General features: G+C 38.0%; 1 protein-coding gene across 5 annotated transcripts in view; it reads right to left on the reverse strand.

Annotated features, from left to right (window-relative positions):
• STAG1 (STAG1 cohesin complex component) overlaps positions 1-26,310 on the reverse strand; it is a 406,617-nt gene that overhangs the window by 20,712 nt on the left and 359,595 nt on the right. For all 5 annotated transcript variants that reach the window (XM_024244311.3, XM_063722218.1, XM_063722219.1 and 2 more), the window contains 6 exons: positions 22,093-22,185; positions 12,190-12,364; positions 10,024-10,163; positions 6,456-6,557; positions 2,230-2,378; positions 801-929 (listed from right to left, as the gene is read on the reverse strand). In XM_024244311.3, coding sequence (XP_024100079.1) covers positions 801-929; positions 2,230-2,378; positions 6,456-6,557; positions 10,024-10,163; positions 12,190-12,364; positions 22,093-22,185 — 788 coding nt within the window. The remainder of the gene's footprint in view (positions 1-800; positions 930-2,229; positions 2,379-6,455; positions 6,558-10,023; positions 10,164-12,189; positions 12,365-22,092; positions 22,186-26,310) is intronic.

Below are 26,310 nucleotides of genomic sequence, written 5' to 3' on the forward strand. Positions count from 1 at the left end.
CTAATTTTTTTGTATTTTTTTAAAATTTTTTATTTTATTTTTTTTGAGACAGAGTCTCACTCTGTCGCCCAGGCTGAAGTGCAGTGGTGCGATCTTGGCTCACTGCAAGCTCCGCCTCCCAGGTTCACGCCATTCTCCTGCCTCACCCTCCTGAGTAGCCGGGACTACAGGCGCCCAGCACCACGCCCGGCTAATTTTTTTGTATTTTTAGTAGAGATGGGGTTTCACCGTTGTTAGCCAGGATGGTCTCGATCTTCTGACCTTGTGATCCGCCTGTCTCGGCCTCCCAAAGTGCTGGGATTACAGATGTGAGCCACCATGCCCAGCCTAGAAGTTTTCTGGTTTGGTTTTAAATAAAACTTACCCAATCAAGATTTTCTTTTGAAATTACATATATATTTCTTTAAACTGTTATCAATAATCAAAAAAAGCAAATATGAAAAAAATCAATCTTTTGAAACAAGTCAAATAGAATATAAAACTAAAACGAAATTAATATAAAAGGAAAGAAGGAAGAGTTACTCAATGGCTAAACCAATGTTCATACATCTTTGAACTGCATAATAAGAAATCATTTCCACCTGCTTAATTTCATGTTGCAGATTCTAGGGTACTGAAAGATAAGCAGTGAAATAACTACTACATAAATGCTTGAAGGAAAACTATAATTCCTTAAAACAAACTATCAGAGCCTAAATTATCAAGAGTAAAGATATCCAAATGATTAAAAATTTTTCAAAAAATAAACATTTACAACAATATTATTATAAAAACCACTTCTCTTGTAATGTGCAACTTACACTGTCTTTTTGTCCTGTCGAAGAAGTTTAGAAGAAAATTCACTTAGTACTTCAAGAAAAGCCAGATTAGGAGGTGGATACTCTTGTCCTTTCTGATTTTGGTATTTAAATGCAAACTCTATGCCATCCCTGAAGTAAAAGAAAATATCAACTTATTTTTCCAGATAGTGTAGTTCTCTCAATTAGCTAACATTACACAAATACTTGTGAAGGTAGTAAAATCATCACAAAAGGTAGTAAAATCTGATAAATTCAAATAATAAACTAATGTGAATATATAGGACCTATTTGTGTATATTTATAGTATGAAACTGTAAGTTGGGGAAAATATACAAAAAATAGCTACAGAGCAACAAAGCTAAATTCATATATATATATATTTTTTTTGAGACAAGGTCTCACTGTGTCGCCCAGGTTGGAGTGCAGTGGTGCTATCATGGCTCACTACCTTGACCTCCTGGGCTTAGGTGATTCTCCTACCTCAGCCTCCCGAGTAGCTGGGACTACACGTGTGTGCCACCACACCTGGGTAATGTTTGCATTTTTTGTAGACATGGGGTTTTGCCATGTTGCCCAGGCTGGTCTCAAACTCCTGGGCTCAAGTAATTGGCCTCCTTTGGCCTCCCAAAGTGCTGGGATTACAGGCGTGAGCTACCTGCGCCTGGCCCGCTATGTGTAGTTTTTAGAGGTAACAAGATACCCTGGAAAGAGAATTATTAATAGATTGCCAGAATATTTGCTTCTTGGAGCTGGTAATGGTACCAAGCTGTGTGAGTTTACTAAAGGTTTTCTGTTACTTCTGTTTTCACAATAATGAACCCCAAATCAGTTTTGTATAGTCTTGACAAAAAATTCTATAATAATTATTTTTTCAGAGACAGGGTCTCACTCTGTTTTCCAGGCTGGAGAGCAGTGGTACAATCATAGCTCACTATAACCTCAAACTCCCAGTCTTAAGTGATCCTCCTGGCTCAGCTTCCCAAGTAGCTAGGACTGCAGGCACATGCCACTATGCCTGGCTCATTTTTACTTTTTGCAGGAGACAGGGTCTTACTGTATTGCCCAGGCTAGTCTCGAACTCCTGGCCCCAAATGATCCTCCTGCTTTGGGCTCCCAAAGCACTGGGATTACAGGCGTGAACCACCACACCCAGCCTGTATAGTCTCTCAAACCCACTGTTTTCTTACTGACAGACCAGACAATAATATGTTATTAAATTTTGCTTTCCATACTTTGTAAGATGAACAAATGGGTGGTTTAAGTTTTTTCAAATTAAAAACATCCTCCCAGTTTAGAATCTCTAAACTAATCTCTAAAGTTCTTATAACTTAAAATTCTATCGTCACTTTAAAAATGGGTCAAATAAGAGTTATTTCATTAAAATTCAAGTAAATCAGATTCTGCATAACAAAGTGTTTATCTCACTCACTTGTGAAGTGTGGCAACTGCTTCTCGTGTCTTAATCTGGTCCAATCCAAATGTAAGGGCAAAGCGACGTGCCAGTTCTTTAATGCCACTGACATGGGCAGATGTCCTATCTAGGTTGGGACCTTGCTCTTGAACAAGTTCATTAAATAACTGGTAGAAAGAAAAAAAGAAGAAGAAACCTATGGCTCAGACTTTTAAACATTTATTTTCAGAATAGTTAATTAAAAAATATGTAAAAGGTATAAGGTGAAATATGTTTCTCTTCTTGCACTGAATTTTAGCTACTCTGTTCCCTTTCTATAAATTGTCTATTATTAATAGTTTGAGTTAATTTTCATGCTAGTGGTGTGATTAAATGCAGACAGAAATTTGTTTCCAATAATAATAAAAAAATACATTTTTTTTTAATTGAGAGAGTCTCGCTCTGTCACCCAGGCCTGGAGTGCAGTGGTGCGATCTCAGCTCACTGCAACCTCCACCTCCCAGGTTCAAGCAATTCTCACACATCAGCCTGCTAAGTAGCTGGGATAATAGGCGTGTACCACCATGCCCATCTAACTTTTAGTAGAGATCTTGGCCAAGCTGGTCTCAAACTCCTGTCCTCAAGTGATCCACCTGCCCTGGCCTCCCAAAGTGCTGGGATTACAGGCGTGAGCCACCACACGTGGCCAAAAGAACATATTTTGAGATGGGAAAAGGAAATACATTTATAGAAGTACACTGTATATTTATAAACATCTATTCTTTTTGTTATTGTTTTTACAGGAATGACAATATATGAAATATAGGGTTAAGAGGTTTGTTTTTTCACTTATTATATTTCAAACAAGAACATTATATAAAAGAAGACCATTTACATACATGGGGCTATGATTTTCCCCACCTAGTAACAAAATACACCAAAAAGTTCTTAAGCTGGGTAGAGTTTTATAAATTGCATATCTGTTAGCTATTTCCTGTGAAAATAACAACAAAAACAGAACCCTGGAGGTAATATACAAGCAATTATCATTCCACTACCAAATCTAAAAACTTAATTGTATCTGTAGACATCTACCTTTCCTCCTGTTATGAGGGGTGAACTGTCCAGACTTTCACCTAAAGCCATTCCCTCCTATGTATTAGATAAGAAGGGAGTATGTAAGGTTTCGCCTGCTCAATAATTTTGCTCTTGTGTTTACTGCTCTCTCCTGCCTCCTAAACTATTCCTTCTGTACTAGATGTATACATCTTAAAAATACTCTTAACTTCTCGACCCCATTTCCTCTGCCAGCTACTAACCCATTTCTCTGATTCCCTTTATAGCGAAGGTCCTGAAAAGTATTGTTGACATTTCTTTTCTTCAGTCTCTCACCTCCCAATCTCTCAATTTATTCTAATCACACCATTCACTGAAATAGCTCCTGGGTGCTAATATGTTCCGCACTTTTTTAGTTTTCTTCAGCAATAGATTGGCCTGAACTACTTGCTGTGTCATTACTGAAGGAACAGTTCTTCCAGGGATTTCAAATTTATTCATAGATAATTGTTTATAAATTCTTTTTTTTTTTCTGAGGAGTCTCACTCTGTCACCCAGGCTGGAGTGCAATGGCATGATCTCGGCTCACTGCAAGTTCCACCTCCTGGGTTCATGCCATTCTCCGCCTCAGCCTCCCGAGTAGCTGGGACTACAGGTGCCCGCCACCACACCCAGCTAATTTTTTGTATTTTTAGTAGAGAGGGGGTTTCACCGTGTTAGCCAGGATGGTCTCGATCTCCTGATATTGTGATCTGCCCGCCTTGGCCTCCCAAAGTGCTGGGATTACAGGCTGTTTATAAATTCTTAAACTTTAAAATGTTTTCACATATTGGTATATACAATAGCCTTAAACTTTAAAACTTAAAGTGTACATTTAAAGTGAATACAAAGAATACATTTTGTTGTGAAAAATTCAAAGAGTATCAAAGTAAAAGTTCTTCTTTCTCTCTCCTACCAAATACCATTATTCTCTCCAAAGGTAACCAGTGTTTAAAGTCTGAAAGTTTTCTAAATCAGTATAGATATATTACATTTACAGCTAAAGTTTTTATTTTTACATAAATGGTAGCATACTGCATTTGTCCTGAAACTTGATATTTTTCACTCAATATTTTGTCTTAAAAATCCTTTATCTAGCTCAGTTTATTTAACCATTCCCCTGTTGATAGACATTTAGACTATTTCCAGTTTGTTACTATTACAGAGACTGCTGCAATAAAACATCTTTTACATATATTTATTGGTACACACCTGTGCATATCCATGTAGATACCTAGAAGCAAAATTACTGGTTTAAAGGGAATATATATCTTCAATTTTTGGAATATACTACAAAACTGTCTTCTAACAAGGCAGTTTTCAAAAGGGGCCTTTTCCTCTATATCTTTGTCAATCATTTTCAGTCATGCCAATCTGTTGAGCAATAAGTATCCATTTTAATTTGTATTTCATTAATAATAATAATAATTATTATTAGAAACAGGGTCTCACTCTGTCACCTAGGCTAGAACGCAGTGGTGCAATCATAACTCACTGCAGCTTTGACCTCCCAGGCTCATGCCATCCTCTCACTTTACCCTCCCGAGTAGCTGGGACTACAGGGTGCGTGCCAACACATCTGGCTATTTTTGTTTTTGTTTTTGGAGACGGGGTCTTGCCATGTTGCCCAGGCTGGTCTTGAATTCATGGGCTCAAGCAATCTGCCTGCCTTGGCCTCCCAAAGTGCTGGAATTACATGTGTGAGCCACTGTGCTTGGCTTTCATTACTTATTATTTATGTTATATATAATTAATTAATGCCTCTTTTCTTTCTTTTTTTTGAGACACAGTTTTGCTCTTGTTGCCCAGGCTGGAGTGCAATGGCATGATCTTGGATACCTGCAACCCCCGCCTCCCGGGTCCAAATGATTGTCTTGCCTCAGCCTCCTGAGTAGCTGAGATTACAGGCACCTGCCACCATGCTTGGCTAATTTTTTGTATTTTTAGTAGAGATGGGGTTTCACCATGTTGGCCAGGCTGGTCTCGAACTCCTGACCTCAGGTGATCTACCCGCCTCGGCCTCCCAAAGTGCTGGGATTACAGGTGTGAGCCACTGCGCCCAGCCTAATGCCTCTTTTCATGTTTACTGGTTTGTAAGATTCTTCCTTGGAAAAGTGCCTTTTTCCTATCCCTCGCTCACTTTTCTGTGGGATTTATTTATCTTTCCTACTGATCTGTAGGATCTGTTATGTAGGACTGAAAATATTTCCCCCATCTGTCATTTTTTTTAACTTTGCTCAAAGTGCTGAATGATGTATACATCTATTTAACCTATTTAAATTTATACAGATTGGCTGGGGCAAGGTGGCTTATGTCTACAATCCCAGCACTTTGGGAGGCCAAGGTAGGTGGATCACTTGAGGCTGAGGAGTTTGAGACCAGCTTGGCCAACATGGTGAAACATCATCTCTGCAAAAAAGAAAAAAAAAAAAAAAAAAAAAAGAAAATGAAAAAAATTTATACAGATCATCAATTATTAACTCTGTGACTTCTTTAGAAAGAGGATTTAAAAAATATCCTCTTATTTTCTTATAAACCCTTATTTTTGGCCTTTTATATATAAACCATCTAGTAGTTATTTTGGGTACACATTAGGTAGGACTATAAACAGCTATTTTTTCAAATACAGTCAGCTGACCCATCACCATTTATTGAATAGTCTCAATCCTTTTGCCACTGATATGAGACTTTTATCATAAACTAAATACAAACATATATATATTACGTATTTTTATATATGCACATATCACATATATATATCCACTAGGTCCCCTGAAATCATTTTAAATTACTAAGCATTTATTAGAAATCTTATTTATGCAATATGAAAAACATTTTCTTATCTCCTGGTGCCCTTCCTCATGAAATACTTTTTATATTTTTCTTCTTAAATTACTACTTTTTAAATTTCCAATTTGACATTTCATCTAGTCCAAGAATAAATCACCTTAGGATTGCATTTATTTGAAATATGAACTCTAGGATTTTCTTCCAAAAGAAAAGACACCTAACCTATGTCTTTGTACCAGAAAATATCCACAGTAATGCACTGACAAAACAATATAAAATGACCTAGTTTAAATGAGATGAGATACCTAGCAAATATTAAGCACAGAGAAGTGCAATAATGTTATTTCCATTCTTTGTCTCCCTCTCTCCAAATTTCTTACCTGTTGCAAACTGAGAATGAGAGTCTTGGCACACTGAATTTTATCAATCTGCCTGGTTTTACTCAGTGTTTCCTTAATAATATCACCATAGTCATTGTAATACTGTGAGGGAAAGAAAGAAAACATGGCTTTAAAATTACTGACATTTCATGAGTTAAAGAATAGGTTGGTGTCACCTCCTTTGAAAATGAAAAAAAAAAAAACCAACAGGTTGGTAAAAGAAAGGAAAGGTAAATAAAAAAGTGTTTAATTTCTTCATCTTAAACATAACAGGAGTTAAATAACTGAAGTTACAGGAATGCACATTTGATGTTTAAGATTATGAACTAATACTAGTAAAACCAAAAAAGCTGGGAATTCCAGGAAGAGAGGTGGTGAGAAAAATTCCCCATTCTTGTTTTTTCTTGTTTGATAGAGGGTCTCACTCAAGCTGGAGTGCAGTGGTGTGATTGTAGCTCACTGCAGCCTTCAACTCTGGGCTCTGGTGATCCTCCCACCTCAGCCTCCTAAATAGCTGGGACTACAGGCATGTGCCACCACACCTGGCTAATTTTAAAAAAAAATATTTTGTAGAGATGGGGTTTTTGCCATGTTGCCCAGGCTGGTCTTGAACTCCTGATCTCAAGTGAGCTACCCACCTCAGCCTCCCAAAATGCTGGGATTACAGGCGTGAGCCACTGTACCTGGCCTTCTCCATTCTTGTTTTTTATTTTTGCTTTTATTTGTTTTTGAAACGAAGTCTCACTCTGTTGCTCAGGCTGGAGTGCAATGGCATGATCTCGGTTCACTGCAACCTCTGCCTCCTGGGTTCAAGCAATTCTCCCACCTCAGCCTCCCAAGTAGATGGGACAACAGGTGTGTGCCACCATGATCGGGTAATTTTTATATTTTCAGTAGAGACAGGGTTTCACCATGTTGGCCAGGCTGGTCTTGAACTCCTGACCTCAAGTGATCCACCAGCCTCAGCCTCCAAAAGTGCTGGGATTACAGGCGTGAGCCACTGCGCCCGGCCCCATTCTTTATAACATGATTGAACAGACAACATCTAAAAGGTGACAGATCAAGAAACAGAATTTTGGTAGAAGCCTCCTGAAGAACTAAAACCAAAACAGTTAAAACTGCTTACTTCTGGGGGGTGGGCCTAAATAGGGGGAAGGGGGGATTAGGGTAACAGACTTAACTCTTCATTTAATACTTTGTGCACTCTCATCCTTGTAACCCCCAATCAACATTTCTATATTTTACTATCAAAATATAAAAAAGTAAAACACAGACATCTTCAACAGTGACTGGGAAAAGTTAAAATTCAGTTTTTTGACACAAGATTTAAATAATTTTTTCTGTGAGTAAATAATCAAAAGGTTTCATTTAAAACCATTAAATCTGGAAATTGTTTCCAAGCTGAAGTCTACAGCCTATGTGAAGAAGTGATTAATAATAGTTTGGCAATTAGATTTTCAAAATCTCAAAAAGATAGGTATGTTTCCATGATGTGAAATGCTAAAAGGCGAACAGCTCAAAAGGATCATCCTTTTAGTGCAAAGAAGAATTATCTCAATGAAGAAAAAAAGATAAATATCAAAACACTAAAGTACTGGAGCAGGCAGATTTCTTTTAAGTTCAGACTGAACTAATTATGTACAAAAATTGGAGGAAAAGCCACATAGCCATATATCAGAAGAGCGAACAGCTATTATAATACTCACAAAAAGGTTAGAGCCTATAGTGAATAGAAGTGTCCCTGAAATGCTAAGGATGATAAAAGTTCTGAATAAGACTCACTTCTTGGAACCAATGAAGTATTGTTAAAGGATTACCAGGAAAAACCAGAACTCAACATATTTTATGCCTCTTTATTTCCTGCTAAAGAGAAAACTATATAAAAAGGGTAGGATAAACACTTATAAAATGGAACTGACATCCAGATTTAGTGAAGAGATAATGAAAGCATCAAGTTGTTCTGAATTGAATTAGTTTCCTAGGCCAGATGAATCGTGTCTTAAGAAAATTTGTGGAGATTATGGAAACTTTGTGTTCTTTAAGAAATGGTGAAGAATAGGAAAGGTGCTAGAGGACGGAGAAAGATAATCATAGTTCTGATTTTCCAAAGGGAAAGAAGGTTATATGGAAAATTAACCCCTCCTCCACAAATGCCTGGGATCCACTCTAGATATTTTTCATTTAGGTTGAGTGGGACCCAGGAACATGTAATTTGGAATAAAGTTCCAGGTGACTGATGGAAAATCAGGATGAGGAATAACTTTTCTGAACAATACCATCAGTGAGCTTGATGCTGAGCCTGATTACAGAATACATTATTAAATGTAATGCCTGCGAATATTTGGAAAGTAAATGGTCACTGGAAGCAAGCAGAAGTTTGCTAACAGATCATGACATTTTCTTTTAGAAAGGTTCAACATGCAAATATCACAGTCTATTTGGATATCAATAATTAGTTTGACAAGTTCTTTCATGATTTCTTTTTGGACTAATTACAGAAAAATGAGCTGAAACAGGTAGGCATATTTATGCTGCTGTCTTGGCAAGGGCTTGTCTTCCTTCCCATGCTTATCTAGTAAGCTCCTATTCATCCATGCAACTCTGTTTACACATTAGCCTTAGGAAGTCTTCTCTTGCTCCTCTCACTTAAGTCTCTCTCTATATTTGGTGTTAGGTTAGTAATTTATGCATCTATCACTACAATAATCATGCTGAAGCTTTGTGGTCTAGTGAAAAGAGCTAAGCTTTGAAGTCAGACAAACCTAAAATAAAATCCCAGTTTCTGTTACTTCAATAGTTGTGTGTGACCTTGAAAGGTTTACCTCTCGAGCCTTAGTTTCCTTATATGTAAATGATGATACTATTTCTTACATCACAGGGTGATTAGAAAGATCAATGATAATGTGAAAGTCTTAGAACAGTGTCTCAAATACAAATGGCATGAACAATGGCAGTCATTCATTATCAGTATGCTACATTATATTATGTTTAGATGTTAGTTAACTCTTAATCTGTAAGCTCCTTAGTGCAGAAATCGTGTCTTACTTAAACCTCTGGCTACCAGCACATTACTCATCACATTGCAGTTGTTCAGCAAAATATGATAAATCAGCTACTATATCATAACTGGAATTGGACTACACCCAAACATGAAGACACAAGTAGATCAAATGGCACATACAATATTCTAAATAAAAGAGAACATTCTCTCTGACACAAAAACAAGGCAAATACAGGAAAACTGAGAAGTATTCCCTCCCATCTGTGCCTGTCAGGCCACATCAAGAAGAGCTCTGAGCACTGCTTTTTCAGAGTCAGGAACAAAATGGAGCTTATGAAAGTAGCTAGAAAGTATGTTCTTTCATATAAATGCTCGAACTCCTACTCAATGGAACTGATATAATAGTACAGAACGATAAAAAGCTTATATAAAAGAGAAACTTTATCATAAAATCATCCATATTACATAGGTGAAAAGCTGTCAATTTTAGCTTCTGTCATCATCCTTTCAATTGCTAATTTCTCTGCCAGTTAGAGGATGGAGAAAAATAAAAATATTTAACTATACCTTCATGTAGTGTTTGAAGATGTCTGCAGCTGCATGCATGTCAACAATGTCATAAATGATAAGTTTGCTGAAAGCAGCAAGTAGATTCCTTCTTTTATGTAAGGCCTCAATTTTATTAGCTTCATCTTCTTCATCACCCTCTAAACACAGATTACAAATTGGTTATGAATTCTGGTACTTTATCCATGTAAAACAATGCAAATAATCTGTATAATTGAAAATTAGCTTAATATTATAACTTCACAAATAGTACAATTCAGTTTTAGATGTGACAAAAACTGTTACATTAATTATTTTAGGGTGCTGTATTTAGTTACTCATTTATCAAACATTTAACAGGTACTAAGGTTTCTATCTTCTTAGGAGATTATCATAGTAAAGACTGAATAAGATAAGCAAACCATATATAGTCTACCCTCCCTATCTGTGGATGCAGAACCCACGGATAGGGAGGGCTGACTATACTCTACCATTTTATTTAAGAGATTTGGGCATCCATGGATTGTGGTATGAGTGGGAGTCCTGGAATCAATCCCCCACAATACTGAGGGACAGATGTATAAAGATTGTTTTTCTGATACTTGTGTCATAACAATACTGTGAAATTATCTGATTAACTTTAAAATGCTGTCTTTTCTTATTTCAATATTCCTTATGTGTTAATACATTCTCACAGAGAGAACACTTCCGAAAAATTTTAAGACACAGGGAAAAAGTTTTCTTTTAGAAAAATATTTAGGGAAGAAATGGAAATATGGATGAGTTAAATTTTCAGTGCTCATCCTAAACATGGTTACATTATCAACTGAGAAACAAAATATTTTGCAAACCATGTTATGCACATATAAAAAATTTTTAAAGCCCTATCAAATACTTTCAAAACAAGTGTGTTTCTTCTTCAAATTTGTAAGTTCCAGACCCCACTGGGGTTTCTATTTCTAATCCTAGAAAAAACATGCCAACAAGACTCCAGATGATAACATTTGTTTCAGGCTCTGTACTGACCCTCTTGTGTCCTGGCCTGCCCTTATTTGGAATCAACCTTCTTTCTTCTCTCTCTTATATGTATAGATTCATAAAAAGAACTTGTTGTCAGTCTCTCTTTGCTTTCTACTAATTAGTCTTATTGTGAAGCATCAGTAGTTTGAGAAGCAGACATTTTTTTGCTTAAGACAAGTAGCAGGTAAATTTGTCTCCTGAGATGAATATAGACTCTAAATAAACATACTGTTTCAGACTATTATTTTCCAAAATGTTCTGAAAGAACAGCCGAACAGCATCAAATAGACTCGTGGATCAAATATACTTCTTACATTATTTTAGAGAGCTTAAATAATCTATTTCACAAATAACCTATTCTAAGTGAACTTATGTACAACTAATCATTAACAATTCAGTCTAATATTGCTAAGTTATCATTCTGCAGGCACAGCACAATTTTCACTAGTGAGGTTTGATAACAGTTTTTCAGCATTTAATATCAAACAGTTAGGTTTTTGTTCATTTAAGTAATACATAATGACCACTTAGGAATAGAAAGGAACCTGGATACTTTCTTTTAGCAAAATTATGAACCCGGACATAGCCAATTAGAAACAACATCTATCCTACATACACATTTGTACATGTGGGAAATAACAAATGTACACTACTATTCATTACACCATAGTTTGTAAAAGTTGAAGATTGGAAACTAGCCATATGTCAATCTATGTGAGATGGATAATATGAATTATGCTATATCTACATAAAGAAATGCTGTGTAGCTGTTAGAGAAAGACAGAGCTCTCTATATAACGACAGGAAAAGATCTGAGGTACAGTGTTAAAGGAGGGAGACTTCACTATGTACATTTTTATTCTTGTTGGTTTCTGAACTATATGAATGTATTACTATTAACTTTTTTTTAATTTTTGTTTTTTCTGTTTTGTAGAGACAAGCTCTTGCCATATTGCCTAGGCTGCTCTCGAACTTCTGGGTTTGAGCAATCCTCCTGCCTCAGTCTCCCAAAGTGCTAGGATTACTGGTGTCAGCCACTGCACCCAGCCAACTTTTTTAAAAGAAAGAAATCTCGATAATTTTTAGAACTGAATTTGTTTCTTTTCTCCTATCTTTTGGGGCTGGTAAAAAAAAAATCAATATTGACAAGATGATAGCTGCAAGTACCCATGCTCTGGTTCTCCTCGTCTTGGTCAATAAAAACGTGATCCATCACAAAACTGAGGAGTTCAGACTGGAGTCCAGTATCTGGATTAAACACCAAAGGCTGAAGGCCCTCTCTGCCACCTGTCATTAATTGGTGGCTGAAAATCATCAGAAGATCACAGAGTAACATGAAAGCCTGGAATACAAAGGCAATTCATCAGCAAAATATTACACAAATATAACTACAAGTCAACATTAATGAAAATGTATGAAATTAAAACATAGTTTAATAGCAGTACCATAATATAAATTTTAAGTATTTAAATTCCAAATATTTAGTTATAATTTCCAAATTTAATAAAATTATTTTTTCTCATTAAACAGTTGTCATATTTAAGACTTTTCTCAAATATAACCTATTTCTTTTACTTTGCTGTATCAACTCAAAAACAGCTCATTAAGATAGTTTGACTTGAACTTTTAAAAAATGAGTTTAAGCAAGGTGTTGATTACAGGTCAAAAGAACAAAATGAGTTTAACCCAACTCTGGAAATACAAAATTGATATAACAGATTGTAACAAAGATTAGAAATCAATTGTATACTGCTTAATCAAATTAGAATAAATTTGAAACTCTAATTCAACATAGTATAATGAATACTTCTAAAAATTCTAATGTTAAAAAATGTCAGTGTACTACTGCACAGTGATGTTTCCGTCAATAATGGACTGCATATACATGATGGTGGATCCCATAAGCTTGTAATGAAGCTGAAAAATTCCTATCACCTAGTGATGTAGTAACATAACCCTGTGGTGCAACACATTACTCATGAGTTTGTTGTGATGTTGTTTGTGGTGATGCTGGTGTATTATGCTGCCAGTTGTCTTAACAGTATAGCATATCCAACTTGTGTATAGAACCTAATGCTTGAGGATAATGAATATGTTACTGGCATATGTATTTACTATACTATACTATACTATACTATTTCTATTCTATATTTTAATCATAATTTTAGAGTGTACTCCTACTTATGAAAAAAATTAACTGTGAAACATCCTCAGGCAGGTCCTTCAGGAGGTACTCCAGAAGAATGCATTGTTATCATAGGATAGGACAGCTCCATGCAAAATACTGCCACTGAAGATGTTCCAATGAGACATGTGGGAGGTGGAAGACACTGATACTGATAATTCTGACACTTTGTAGGCCGAGGCTAATGTATGTGTTTCTTCTTTTTTTTTTTTTTTTCTTATTATTATACTTTAAGTTTTAGGGTACATGCACACAATGTGCAGGTTTGTTACATATGTATACATGTGCCATGTTGGTGTGCTGCACCCATTAACTCGTCATTTAGCATTAGGTATATCTCCTAATGCTATCCCTCCCCACTCCCCCCACCCCACAACAGTCCCCAGTGTGTCATGTTCCCCTTCCTGTGTCCAAGTGTTCTCATTGTTCAGTTCCCACCTATGAGTGAGAACATGTGGTGTTTGGTTTTTTGTCCTTGTGATAGTTTGCTGAGAATGATGGTTTCCAGCTTCATCCATGTCCCTACAAAGGACAGGAACTCATCATTTTTTATGGCTGCATACTATTCCATGGTGTATATGTGCCACATTTTCTTAATCCAGTCTATCATCGTTGGACATTTGGGTTGGTTCCAAGTCTTTGCTATTGTGAATAGTGCCACTATAAACATACGTGTGCATGTGTTTATAATCCTTTGGGTATATACCCAGTATATACCTTATATACCTTATATACTGGGTATATACCCAGTAATCCTTTGGGTGTATACCCAGTAATGGGATGGCTGAATCAAATGGTATTTCTAGTTCTATATTCCTGAGGAATCGCCACACTGACTTCCACAATGGTTGAACTAGTTTACAGTCCCACCAACAGTGTAAAAGTGTTCCTATTTCTCCACATCCTCTCCAGCACCTGTTGTTTCCTGACTTTTTAATGATTGCCATTCTAACTGTTGTGAGATGGTATCTCATTGTGGTTTTGATTTGCATTTCTCTGATGGCCAGTGATGATGAGTATTTTTTCATGTGTTTTTTGGCTGCATAAATGTCTTCTTTTGAGAAGCGTCTGTTCATATCCTTCGTCCACTTTTTGATGGGGTTGTTTGTTTTTTCTTGTAAATCTGTTTGAGTTCATTGTAGATTCTGGATATTAGCCCTTTGTCAGATGAGTAGGTTGCCTGTTCACTCTGATGGTAGTTTCTTTCGCTGTGCAGAAGCTCTTGAGTTTAATTAGATCCCATTTGTCATTTTTGGCTTTTGTTGTCATTGCTTTTGGTGTTTCAGACATGAAGTCCTTGCCCAAGCCTATGTCCTGAATGGTATTGCCTAAGTTTTCTTCTAGGGTTTTTATGGTTTTAGGTCTAACATTTAAGTCTTTAATCCATCTTGAATTAATTTTTGTATAAGGTGTAAGGAAGGGATCCAGTTTCAGCTTTCTACATGTGGCTAGCCAGTTTTCCCAGCACCATTTATTAAATAGGGAATCCTTTCCCCATTGCTTGTTTTTGTCAGGTTTCTCAAAGATCAGATAGTTGTAGATATGCGGAGTTATTTCTGAGGGCTCTGTTCTGTTCCATTGGTCTATATCTCTGTTTTGGTACCAGTACCATGCTGTTTTGGTTACTGTAGCCTTGTAGTATAGTTTGAAGTCAGGTAGAGTGATGCCTCCAGCTTTGTTCTTTTGGCTTAGGATTGACTTGGCGATGCGGGCTCTTTTTTGGTTCCATATGAACTTTAAAGTAGTTTTTTCCAATTCTGTGAAGAAAGTAGCTTGATGGGGATGGCACTGAATCTATAAATTACCTTGGGCAGTATGGCCATTTTCACGATATTGATTCTTCCTACCCATGAGCATGGAATTTTCTTCCATTTGTTTGTATCCTCTTTTATTTCATTGAGCAGTGGTTTGTAGTTCTCCTTGAAAAGGTCCTTCACATCCCTTGTAAGTTGGATTCCTAGGTATTTTATTCTCTTTGAAGCAATTGTGAATGGGAGTTCACTCATGATTTGGCTCTCTGTCTGTTATTGATGTATAAGAATGCTTGTGATTTTTGCACACTGATTTTGTATCCTGAGACTTTGCTGAAGTTGCTTAACAGCTTAAGGAGATTTTCGGCTGAGACTACAGGGTTTTCTAAATATACAATCCTGTCATCTGCAAACAGGGACAATTTGACTTCCTTTTTTCCTAATTGAATGCCCTTTATTTCCTTCTCCTGCCTGATTGCCCTGGCCAGAACTGCCAACACTATGTTGAATAGGAGTGGTGAGAGAGGGCATCCCTGTCCTGTGCCAGTTTTCAAAGGGAATGCTTCCAGTTTTTGCCGATTCGGTATGATATTGGCTGTGGGTTTGTCATAGATAGCTCTTATTATTTTGACATACGTCCCATCAATACCTAATTTATTGAGAGTTTTTAGCATGAAGGGTTGTTATTTTGTCAAAGGCCTTTAATGCATCTATTGAGATAATCATGTGGTTTTTGTCTTTGGTTCTGTTTATATGCTGGATTGCGTTTACTGATTTTCGTATGTTGAACCAGCCTTGCATCCCAGGAATGAAGCCCACTTGTTCATGGTGGATAAGCTTTTTGATGTGCTGCTGGATTCAGTTTGCCAGTATTTTATTGAGGATTTTTGCATCAGTGTTCATCAAGGATATTGGTCTAAAATTCTCTTTTTTTGTTGTGTCTCTGCCAGGCTTTGGTATCAGGATGATGCTGGCCTCATAAAATGAGTTAGGGAGGATTCCCTCTTTTTCTATTGATTGGAATAGTTTTAGAAGGAATGGTACCAACTCCTCCTTGTACCTCTGGTAGAATTCGGCTGTGAATCCATCTGGTCCTGGACTCTTTTTGGTTGGTAAGCTATTAATTATTGCCTCAATTTCAGAGCCTGTTATTGGTCTATTCAGAGATTCAATTTCTTCTTGGTTTAGTCTTGGGAGGGTGTATGTGTCGAGGAATTTATCCATTTCTTCTAGATTTTCTAGTTTATTTGTGTAGAGGTATTTATAGTTTTCTCTAATGGTAGTTTGTATTTCTGTAGGATCGGTGGTGATATCCCCTTTGTCATTTTTTATTGCATTTATTTGATTCTGCTCTCTTTTCTTATTAGTCTTGCTAGCAGTCTATCAATTTTGTTGATCTTTTCAAAAAACCAGCTCCTGGATTCATTGATTTTTTGAAGGGTTTTTTGTGTCTCTATTTCCTTCAGTTCTGCTCTGATCTTAGTTATTTCTTGCCTTCTGCTAGCTTTTGAATGTGCTTGCTCTTGCTTCTCTAGTTCTTTTAATTGTGATGTTAGGGTGTCAATTTTAGATCTTTCCTGCTTTCTCTTGTGGGCATTTAGTGCTATAAATTTCCCTCTACACACTGCCTTGAAAGTGTCCCAGAGATTCTGGCATGTTGTGTCTTTGTTCTCGTTGGTTTCAAAGAACATCTTTATTTCTGCCTTCATTTCATTACGTACCCAGTAGTCATTCAGGAGCAGGTTGTTCAGTTTCCATGTAGTTGAGCGGTTTTGAGTGAGTTTCTTAATCCTAAGTTCTAGTTTGATTGCACTGTGGTCTGAGAGAGAGTTTGTTACAATTTCTGTTCTTTTACATTTGCTGAGGAGTGCTTTACTTCCAACTATGTGGTCAATTTTGGAATAGGTGTGGTGTGGTGCTGAAAAGAATGTATATTCTGTTGATTTGGGGTGGAGAGTTCTGTAGATGTCTATTAGGTCCACTTGGTGCAGAGCTGAGTTCAATTCCTAGATATCCTTTTTAACTTTGTCTCGTTGATCTGTCTAATGTTGACAGTGGGGTGTTAAAGTCTCCCATTATTATTGTGTGGGAGTCTAAAGTCTCTTTGTATGTCACTAAGGAGTTGCTTCATGAATCTGGGTGCTCCTGTATTGGGTGCATATATATTTAGGATAGTTAGCTCTTCTTGTTGACTTGATCCTTTTGCCATTATGTAATGGCCTTGTGTCTTTTCATCTTTGTTGGTTTAAAGTCTGTTTTATCCGAGACTAGGATTGCAACCCCTGCCTTTTTTTGTTTTCCATTTGCTTGGTAGATCTTCCTCCATCCCTTTATTTTGAGCCTATGTGTGTCTCTGCACATGAGATGGGTTTCCTGGATACAGCACACTGATGGGTCTTGACTCTTTATCCAATTTGCCAGTCTGTGTCTTTTAATTGGAGCATTTAGCCCATTTACATTTAAGGTTAATATTGTTATGTGTGAATCTGATCCTGTCATTATGATGTTAGCTGGTTATTTTGCTCATTAGTTGATGCAGTTTCTTCCTAGCCTTGATGGTCTTTACATTTTGGCATGTTTTTGCAGTAGCTGGTACCGGTTGTTCCTTTCCATGTTTAGTGCTTCCTTCAGGAGCTCTTAAGACAGAGTCCTGCTCTGTTACCCAGGCTTGTTGGGTATGAAGTTTTTGGTGTCACGAAAAACAGAATTAACATGGGAACAAATGATGAAACAAATGAACAATGCAAGTAAAGGCAAGCTTTACTTTCTGCAGAAAGGGTGCTACTCAATAGCTGTCCAGCCACGAAAGCACACCAAACAAAGGAGACTGACACGTCTACCCTACTGCTGTGTCCAGTTTCCATTGGTTGAAATAGGACCTCACATTTTACTTTACCCAACCGGTTATTAGTTTAAAACTTTATTAGGTAAGGGGGATAGAACAAAGAAAGAAAAGGAAGTTGCCCAGGGATAGTTAAGGAAGCATCTCCAAATAAGGAATGGCATGCACTATGGGCTGGGGCTTGTCTAGTTCTGTCAATGCTGGAGGAAGGTAGGACAGCTGATTTGGGATACACACACACTTACACACACACACACACTAATAGTGGATAGCAATCTTATGGTAAGAAATTGTGACTTTTTATAATCTTTGAAGAACTTACCCATTTCTAACAGGCTGGAGTGCAGTGACGCGATCTTGGCTCACTGCAACCTCTGCCTCCCGGGTTCAGGCCATTCTCCTGTCTTAGCCTTTCAAGTTGCTAGGACTACAGGTGCATGCCACAAAGCCCAGCTAATTTTTTTGTATTTTTAGTAGAGATGGGGTTTCAACATATTGGTCAGGCTGGTCTCCAACTCCTGACTTCAAGTGATCCACCTACCTCAGCCTCCCAAAGTGCTGGGATTACAGGCATGGGCCACCACGCCTGGCCTGTTTCTTATTTTTTAACAAAAATGTTTTTTTTTTTAATTAAATAGGCTGGATGCAATGGTTCATGCCTGTTAATACCAGTAATTTGGGAGACTGAGGTAGGTGGATTTCTTGAGGCCAGGAGTTTGAGACTAGCTTGGCAACATGGTGAAACCCCATCTCTACTAAAAAATACAAAAATTAGCCAGGCACGGTAGCCACACGCCTGTAATCCCAATTATGTTGGGAGGCTGAGGCATGAGAATCATTTGAACCCAGGAGACAGAGGTTGCGGTGAGCCAAGATCACACCACTGCCCTCCAGCCTGGGTGACAAAGCGAGACTCTGTCTTAAAAAATAAATAGAAAAAAGCTTCTAGAATAAAGATATAAGAAAAAAAATATTTTGGCCAGGCACGGTGGCTCACAGTTGTAATCCTAGCATTTTGGGAGGCCAAGGTGGGAGGATCACCTGAGGTTGGGAGTTTGAGACCAGCCTGACCAACATGGAGAAATCCCATCTCTACTAAAAATACAAAATTAGCCAGGTGTGGTGGTGCACGCCTGTAATCCCAGCTACTAGGGAGGCTGAGGCAGGAGAATCGCTTGAACATGGGAGGTGGAGGTTGGGGTGACCTGAGATTGTGCCACTGCACTCCAGCCTGGGCAACAAGAGCAAAACTCCATCTCAACAAAAAAAAAAAAAAAAAAATTTTGTACAGCTGTTTAATGTGTTTGTGTGTTAGGTATTATTACAAAAGAGTTTAAAAGTTAAAAAAATTAAAAAGTTTACAAAGAAAAAGAATTATAGTATGATACGGTTAATTTATTATTGAAGAAAGAAAAATATTTTAATTAATTTAGTATAGTCTAAGTGTATGGTACATATAGAGTCTACAGTAGTGTATAGTAATGTCTTGGGCCTTCCTATTCACTCACCACTCACTCACTCACTCACTTACTTACTCACTCAGAGCTACTTCCATTCTTATGGTAAGTATACCATTTTTAAATCTTTTATACTGTATTTTAGATATGTTTAGATATATAAATACCAGTTTTATTATAATTATCTATACTACTCAGTATAGTATTATACAGTACAGGATCGTAGCTTAAGAGGAATAGAATATACCATAGAGCATAGGCATGTGGTAGGCAATACCATTTGTTTGTGTAAATATACTCTTATGATGGTCATACAATGATGAAATTGCCTAACAACACCTTTCTCACAATGTATCCCTGTTGTTAAGTGGTGCATGACTGTATTAGAAAACCATTCATATAAAAACCAGTATCTAATAAAGCCTCCAAACAAATTTAATTATATAAAGAGACATTGAATACATTTGTACACATTATAGGTATGCTGCCAAATTTGCCCTATTTAATGGATTGAGTGAAATAAATGGGTCTGATCAGTTTATTACAATAGAAAGATTTTGTTGTGGGGTAATTGAGGGCTCTGAAACTTCCAAACAATCCACTAACACTGCCCCATCCAAAGCTGACTTCTATGGGAAAAGATAATTTTGGCATTTGGTTTGGGATAACTGTATATCTGGTTGTCCAACTGCAGCAAGAGTCTTGGCAGTTTATGCCCTGACAGCACAACCATGAAATATACTCAGGTATTTAGAAAGAGCCATTTGAAAAAAAGGCAGCATACAGAGAATCCAGGGGGAATACTTTTTAACCAGCAGGCCATAGTTTTGGACATCACCAAGCAGGTCTGATGCAGAAACACTGGATTTGGGGTTTAAATGGCAGAGCTGGGCCAGGTGCAGTGGCTCACACCTGTAATCCCAGTACTTTGGGAGGCTGAGGCAGGCAGATCATGAGGTCAGGAGTTTGAGACCAGCCTGCCCAACACAGTGAAACCCATATCTCCTAAAAATACAAAAAAATTAGCCAGGCGTGGTCACGGGCACCTGTAATCCCAGCTACTTGGGAGGCTGAGAAAGCAGAATTGCTTGAACTCAGGAGGTGGAGGTTGCAGCGAGCCGCTATCAAGCCACTGCACACCAGCCCGGGCAACAGTGGGAGACTCCGTCTCAAAATAAATAAATAAATAAATAAATAACCTAAATAAATAAATAACAAAACAAAATAAAATAAAATAAAATAAATGGCAGAGCTGGGTATTCTCCATAAGTAGTGTTCTGAAGATTTAAAGAATAAGGTTTAGGGAAGACCATCTCTGTTTCCATTTTAAGTTAAATGCTGATAACTCAATAAAGATACTTGTCACTATTTGTAAGAGACAGCAAAGGATAAGTAATACTGTACTCTTTCACCACATTAACTGACTCTAGCCCAATATCAAAATAAGAAATAGTATGGAAAATACACATTCTGTTTTACACAGATGTACTCCCCAATACAACAGTCTAATTTAAAAAATAGTTTACAAAATCATATCATGGAAACAGTACTTCCCTGGCCCACCCTGACCCTCTTTGGGCTGTGCCCCTCTACAAGAGATGAGGAATCTATCAGACCAACAGGATATACCCACCTGCTTACCAAACCCCACTTCTACACCACTGTCCAAGTATAGGGACTCAGAGACTCCTTGCCCTACAGTCTTGATCCTGTTGTCTGAGCCTGCAAAGGCCTCTTCTCTAGGCATACTGCATACCCAATGTACATACTACTAGGCCCCTGGGTGGTGAATGGGCAGCTGTTTGGGAGGGTGGTATTGACAGAGTTTCAAGATGTGGGGCTAAAATGTTGGCATGCATGTGTGAGAAACTCTTAACTGGTATGGGAAGGAGCTGAAGGTAAGATGATAAAAGGGTATGTCATATGTCAGCTCCCCAAGACCCTCAATATTCTGGTGTAGAATTCTTTTTTTTAATCTTTTTTGAGACAGTTTCGCTCTTTCTGCCCAGGCTGGAGTGCAATGGCGCGATCTCGGCTCACTGCAACCTCCATCTCCCGGGTTCATGCGATTCTCCTGCCTCAGCCTCCCAAGTAGCTGGGGTTACAGGCGCCTGCCACCATGCCCTGCTAATTTTTTTTTTGTATTTTTAGTAGAGACGGGGTTTGATAGTCTTGATCTCTTGACCTTGTGATCTGCCCGCCTCGGCCTCCCAAAGTGCTGGGATTACAGGCGTGAGCCACTGTGCCCAGCCATTCTGGTGTCAATTCTTAGGAGTCAAAAAGTCTACATTTCAGACGGGCACGGTGGCTCACGCCTGTAATCTCAGCACTTTGGGAGGCCAAAGCGGGCTGATCATGAGGTCAGGAGATCGAGACCATGGTGAAACCCCGTCTGTACTAAAAATACAAAAAATTAGCTGGGCGCAGTGGCGGGTGCCTGTAGTACCAGCTACTCGGGAGGCTGAGGCAGGAGAATGGCGTGAACCTGGGAGGTAGAGGTTGCAGTGAGCCGAGATTGCGCCACTGCACTCCAGCCTGGGCAACAGAGCGAGACTCTGTCTCAAAAAAAAAAAAAAAAGTGTCTACATTTCAACCTGCCCTTCCAGCTGATGACAGTATACTTGTGAAAGTAAAAGGAAAGAATGTATATTATATAATAAGTTTGTTAGCTTGCTTTATAACATAAATTCACACATCTACAGTCTTGTTTCAGGTCCAGTAAATGTTAGGAATGAACATGTGTACAAAAACTGCCATAAAAAAACTGTATCTTCTTAATGTTCATTAATGTATTTGAGTTGATTTTATTGAGAGCTCTTACTGATAATTTCTTACCTGTTCTTTCACTGGAGTATTAACATTAGACAGGCACTGCTGGCAAACAGCCAAAAAGGATTTCACCGTTTTCCTCAATACCAACAAATCCTCCTGTAAGACACATTCAAATTTGCAAGCGTGAATTACAGGATCATAAAAAACTGATCTAGAAGAAACAGTAAGTGGAAAATAGCAAAACTGGTTTATTCTCAAGGAAATTCATATAACCAAATTTAATGTTGGGAACCATTTAATGTAGTCATTTCTTAGTTATCTGTCCTAATAGAAGGGGCAGTGACACTGACACTCTAAAACAGTTATAGTTAGCTATGGAATACTCAGTATGATTGTTTTCAACAGATTTCCTTTATAAATATGGTTTACTTAGGTTGATTAAAATTGCTAGTCATTCCTGTGACACACATTACTGCTAGTAAAGTGAGGCAGCAGAGCAGCACACTGAAAAAACTCAATTAGGCAACAAATGTGTACTGAATTTCTCTTATATCTCAGCACTCTGCACAATGTCAGGGGAAGAAAGAAATTTAAGACAGTGCCATGCCCTCAAATAGTTAACATTCTAGCAGACAGACCAATTACGGAGATGAAGTGTTCAGTTATTGTATTAACTCTAACTAGCAAAGTTGGAGAAATCTTCATAGGAGGATGGGCTTTAATCTAAGGTTGGATGGGTAAATAGATTTAATTAGATGGCCGGATAAGATTCCATAAGGAACATTTGAAAAGTCCAAAAGGAAATTTCAAGTCAAGTGCAGTGGCTCATGCCTGCAATCCCAGTGCTTTGGGAGGTACAGGTGAGAGGATTGCTTGAATCCAAGAGTTTGAGACCAGCGTGGGCAACCCAGAAAATTAGCTGCACATGGTGGAGCATGCCTGTAGTCCGAGTTACTGGGGAGGCTGAGGCAGGAAGATCACTTGAGCCCATGGGGTCGAGGCTGAAGTGAGACATAATTGTGCCACTGCATTCCAGCCTGGGTGACAGAGCAAGACCCTGGCTTAAAATATTTTAAATTTATCGAGTGCTTACAACCCACCAGGCACTGGTTTAAGGGCTTACTATTATATAGTTTAACATTTACATTGATCCTAAGAAACAGTAATTATTAGCGAGGGGTTGAAACTAGGACTATCTGATATAAGAGCTCATATTCTTCTCACTGACTAATGAGTAGGACACATGCAGATGCCAACATTTAAAACAGTAATGAAGACTAATTACCTGAGCAAAGGCTAATGTAGAAACACTTAAAAAGTACTCAGCTAAAACTCTTTAAGCCACTCTATTTTATACAGATGACAGCACTCAGTCTTTTTGGGGATCTTTACATCCCAAATAATGACACTTCAAAAATTACACACATATTTTCTTTTGCTAACATGAGTATAGTATGTGGAAGAAGGAGCGAGTTCATCTTGTGGAGAGAAGTAAAAAGGACACCCTCTTGAGAACTTTTCATGTTTCTGCAGATAAATATCTAATAACTAAACTTCAACATTCCTGAAACTTCTTTAATTTTAAACATTCAAAATACACTGAGGGAAACAGATAAGGGAACAGGCAACTGCAATATAGTGTAAGGAGTGCTATGGTAGGAGAAAACACGGGCCCCATGTTGGAAAATGTTAACTCAGAGTCAAAAGTAGTCATGGAAGAGTTCCCAAAGAAGATAACATGTAAGCTGAGTCCTGAAGGAGAAAAATAATCTAGCTACAGAAAAAGGTATTCCAGGTAAGGCAGATATTCAAAAAAGCAGAGGTGGCTGGGTGCGGTGGCTCACGCCTGTAATCCCAGCACTTTGGGAGGCTGAGACAGCCAGATCACCTGAGGTCAGGAGTTCGAGACCAGTCTGGCCAACATGATGAAACCCTGTCTCTACTAAAAATAGAAAAATTAGCCACGTGTGGTAGTGCACGCCTGTAATCCCAGCTACTTGGAAGGCTGAGGCAGGAGAATGGCTTGAATCTGGGAGGCAGAGGTTGCAGTAAGCCGAGATTGCGCCACTGCACCCCAGCCCGGGCAATAGAGCAAGACTCTATCTCAAAAAAAAAAAAAAAAAAAAAAAAAAAGTGCAGAGGTGCTTTTGAGGAACTGTTAATTTATTGTAGCTGGAGTATAAATAGGGAAGACAGCAGCAAGAAAAAAAGCTAAAGAAGAATAAAACCATTTGCATTTACATAGACCATTTAAAATATCACATTAAATCATTTGAATATTGTCCTGCTGGCAATAAGGAACTACTTAAGAAGGATTTTTAGCATGAGAGTGCTAAAATTTTGTGTAAATGAATCATATTCTAAACACAATGGAGAATGATGTGGAATAGGCCAGTTAGAGTAGTCACATCTTTCGTTGAGAGCTGATATGTACCACATACTGTGTTCCCAGGACTATAAATTTACATTTCACCATCACCCTACAAAGTAAATGGTAATATTCCTGTTTTACAGACAAGAAAACTGATATTCACAGCACCCATAGATGCTAAGTGACAGAGCAAGGATCCAAACGTGGGGCTGTCTGACTCTAAAGTCCATGTTCTTAATCATTACTGTGTATTTTATTGCATATTAACAAAGGCCATAGGATTTGTTTTTTTTTTTTTTTTTTTTGAGATGTAGTCTCACTCTGTCACCCAGGCTGGAGTGCAGTGGTGCGATCTCAGCCCACTGCAGCCTCTGTCTCCCGGGTTCAAGCAATTCTGCTGCCTCAGCCTCCTGAGTAGCTGGGACTACAGGTGTGTGCTGCCATACCTGGCTAATTTTTGTATTTTTAGTAGATATGGGGTTTCACCATGTTGGCCAAGATGGTCTTGATCTCCTGACCTCGTGATCCGCCAGTCTCGGCCTCACAAAGTGCTAGGATTACAGGCGTGAGCCACCGTGCCCAGCCAGGGGTAATTTAGAATGAGGGCCTGAAAATAATATATTGGCTCTAAAGATATGGATAGATGAAAGATAAAGCAGTAGAACTGATAGAATTTAGGGAGCAATCGGGTAGAGGCTGTTGATGATTACTCCTTAATTTCTAGGGAGCTGCCTACTAGAGGAATTGTGGTATTAAGTCATCAAGATAAAAAACACAGGAACAGGCCAGGCATGATGGCTCACGCCTGTAATCCGAGCATTTTGGGAGGCTGAGGTTGGCAGATCACCTGAGGTCAGGAGTTCAAGACCAGCCTGGGCAACATGGTGAAACCCAGTCTCTACTAAAAATACAAAAATGAGCCGGGTGTGGTGGTGGGCGCCTGTAATCCCAACTACTCAGGAAGCTGAGGCAAGAGAATCGCTTGAACCCAGGAGGCAGAGGTTGCAGTGAGCTGAGATTGATTGTGCCACTGCACTCCAGCCTGGGAGACAGAGTAAGACCCTGTCTCAAAAAAAAAAAAAAAAAGAAAGAAACATAGGAACAAATGCAGTTAGTAATAGTTAAATTTTAGAGATGATGATTTTGAGATCCCTAATAGATATCTTGAAGATGTCTAGTAGGCAGCTGCGTATGTGAGTTCAAAGCCCAAGAGAAAGAATTTGAGTAAGAATAAGGATTTGGAAGTCTTCAGCATTTAGATAGCAACAGATGTGTCAGAAGTGGATGAGACTGCTCAAGGAGAATACACAGAGAAAGGTGACAGCAAGTATCCTGGAAAATACCAATATTTGAAAGATGAATGATGAAGAAGAGCTTATGAAGAAATCTAAGAAATTATTTGAGAAGTAGAAATAAAACCAGGAGAATATGATATCCCGGAGGTAAGAAAACATTAAAAAAATGAATAATTAACAATGACAAACGCCACAGAGAGATAAGAGATAAGGATTAAAAGTGCCCCAGGGATATAGCAATTATGAAACTGTGGGTAACCTTGGGGAGAACACTTTCAATGGAGTTATGAGTGCTGAGTCAGACTGCAGTGAGATGAAAGGAAGATAAGGAAGAAGTTAACTCTTTCAAAAAAGTATGATTATAAAGAGTCAGTGAAAAATAGGATGGGGCTGATAGAAGTCTTTTAAGGTTGATGGATTTTTTTTGGTCACTCTTGACCTTTTTAATAGAAAAGATTTGAGAATGTTTGCTGAATGAAAAGTAACTAAAAGAACAAAAAGCAAGCAATGCTATTAACTAGCTATATGATCTCAGAAAAATTATTTTACATCTCGGGATTAAAGATTTTTAAAATCTATAAACAAGAGAGTTGACTAGGTATTCTGAGGCTCTAT

Source organism: Pongo abelii, chromosome 2 (assembly GCF_028885655.2).
Source record: "Pongo abelii isolate AG06213 chromosome 2, NHGRI_mPonAbe1-v2.0_pri, whole genome shotgun sequence".
Classification (NCBI taxonomy): Eukaryota; Metazoa; Chordata; class Mammalia; order Primates; family Hominidae; genus Pongo; species Pongo abelii.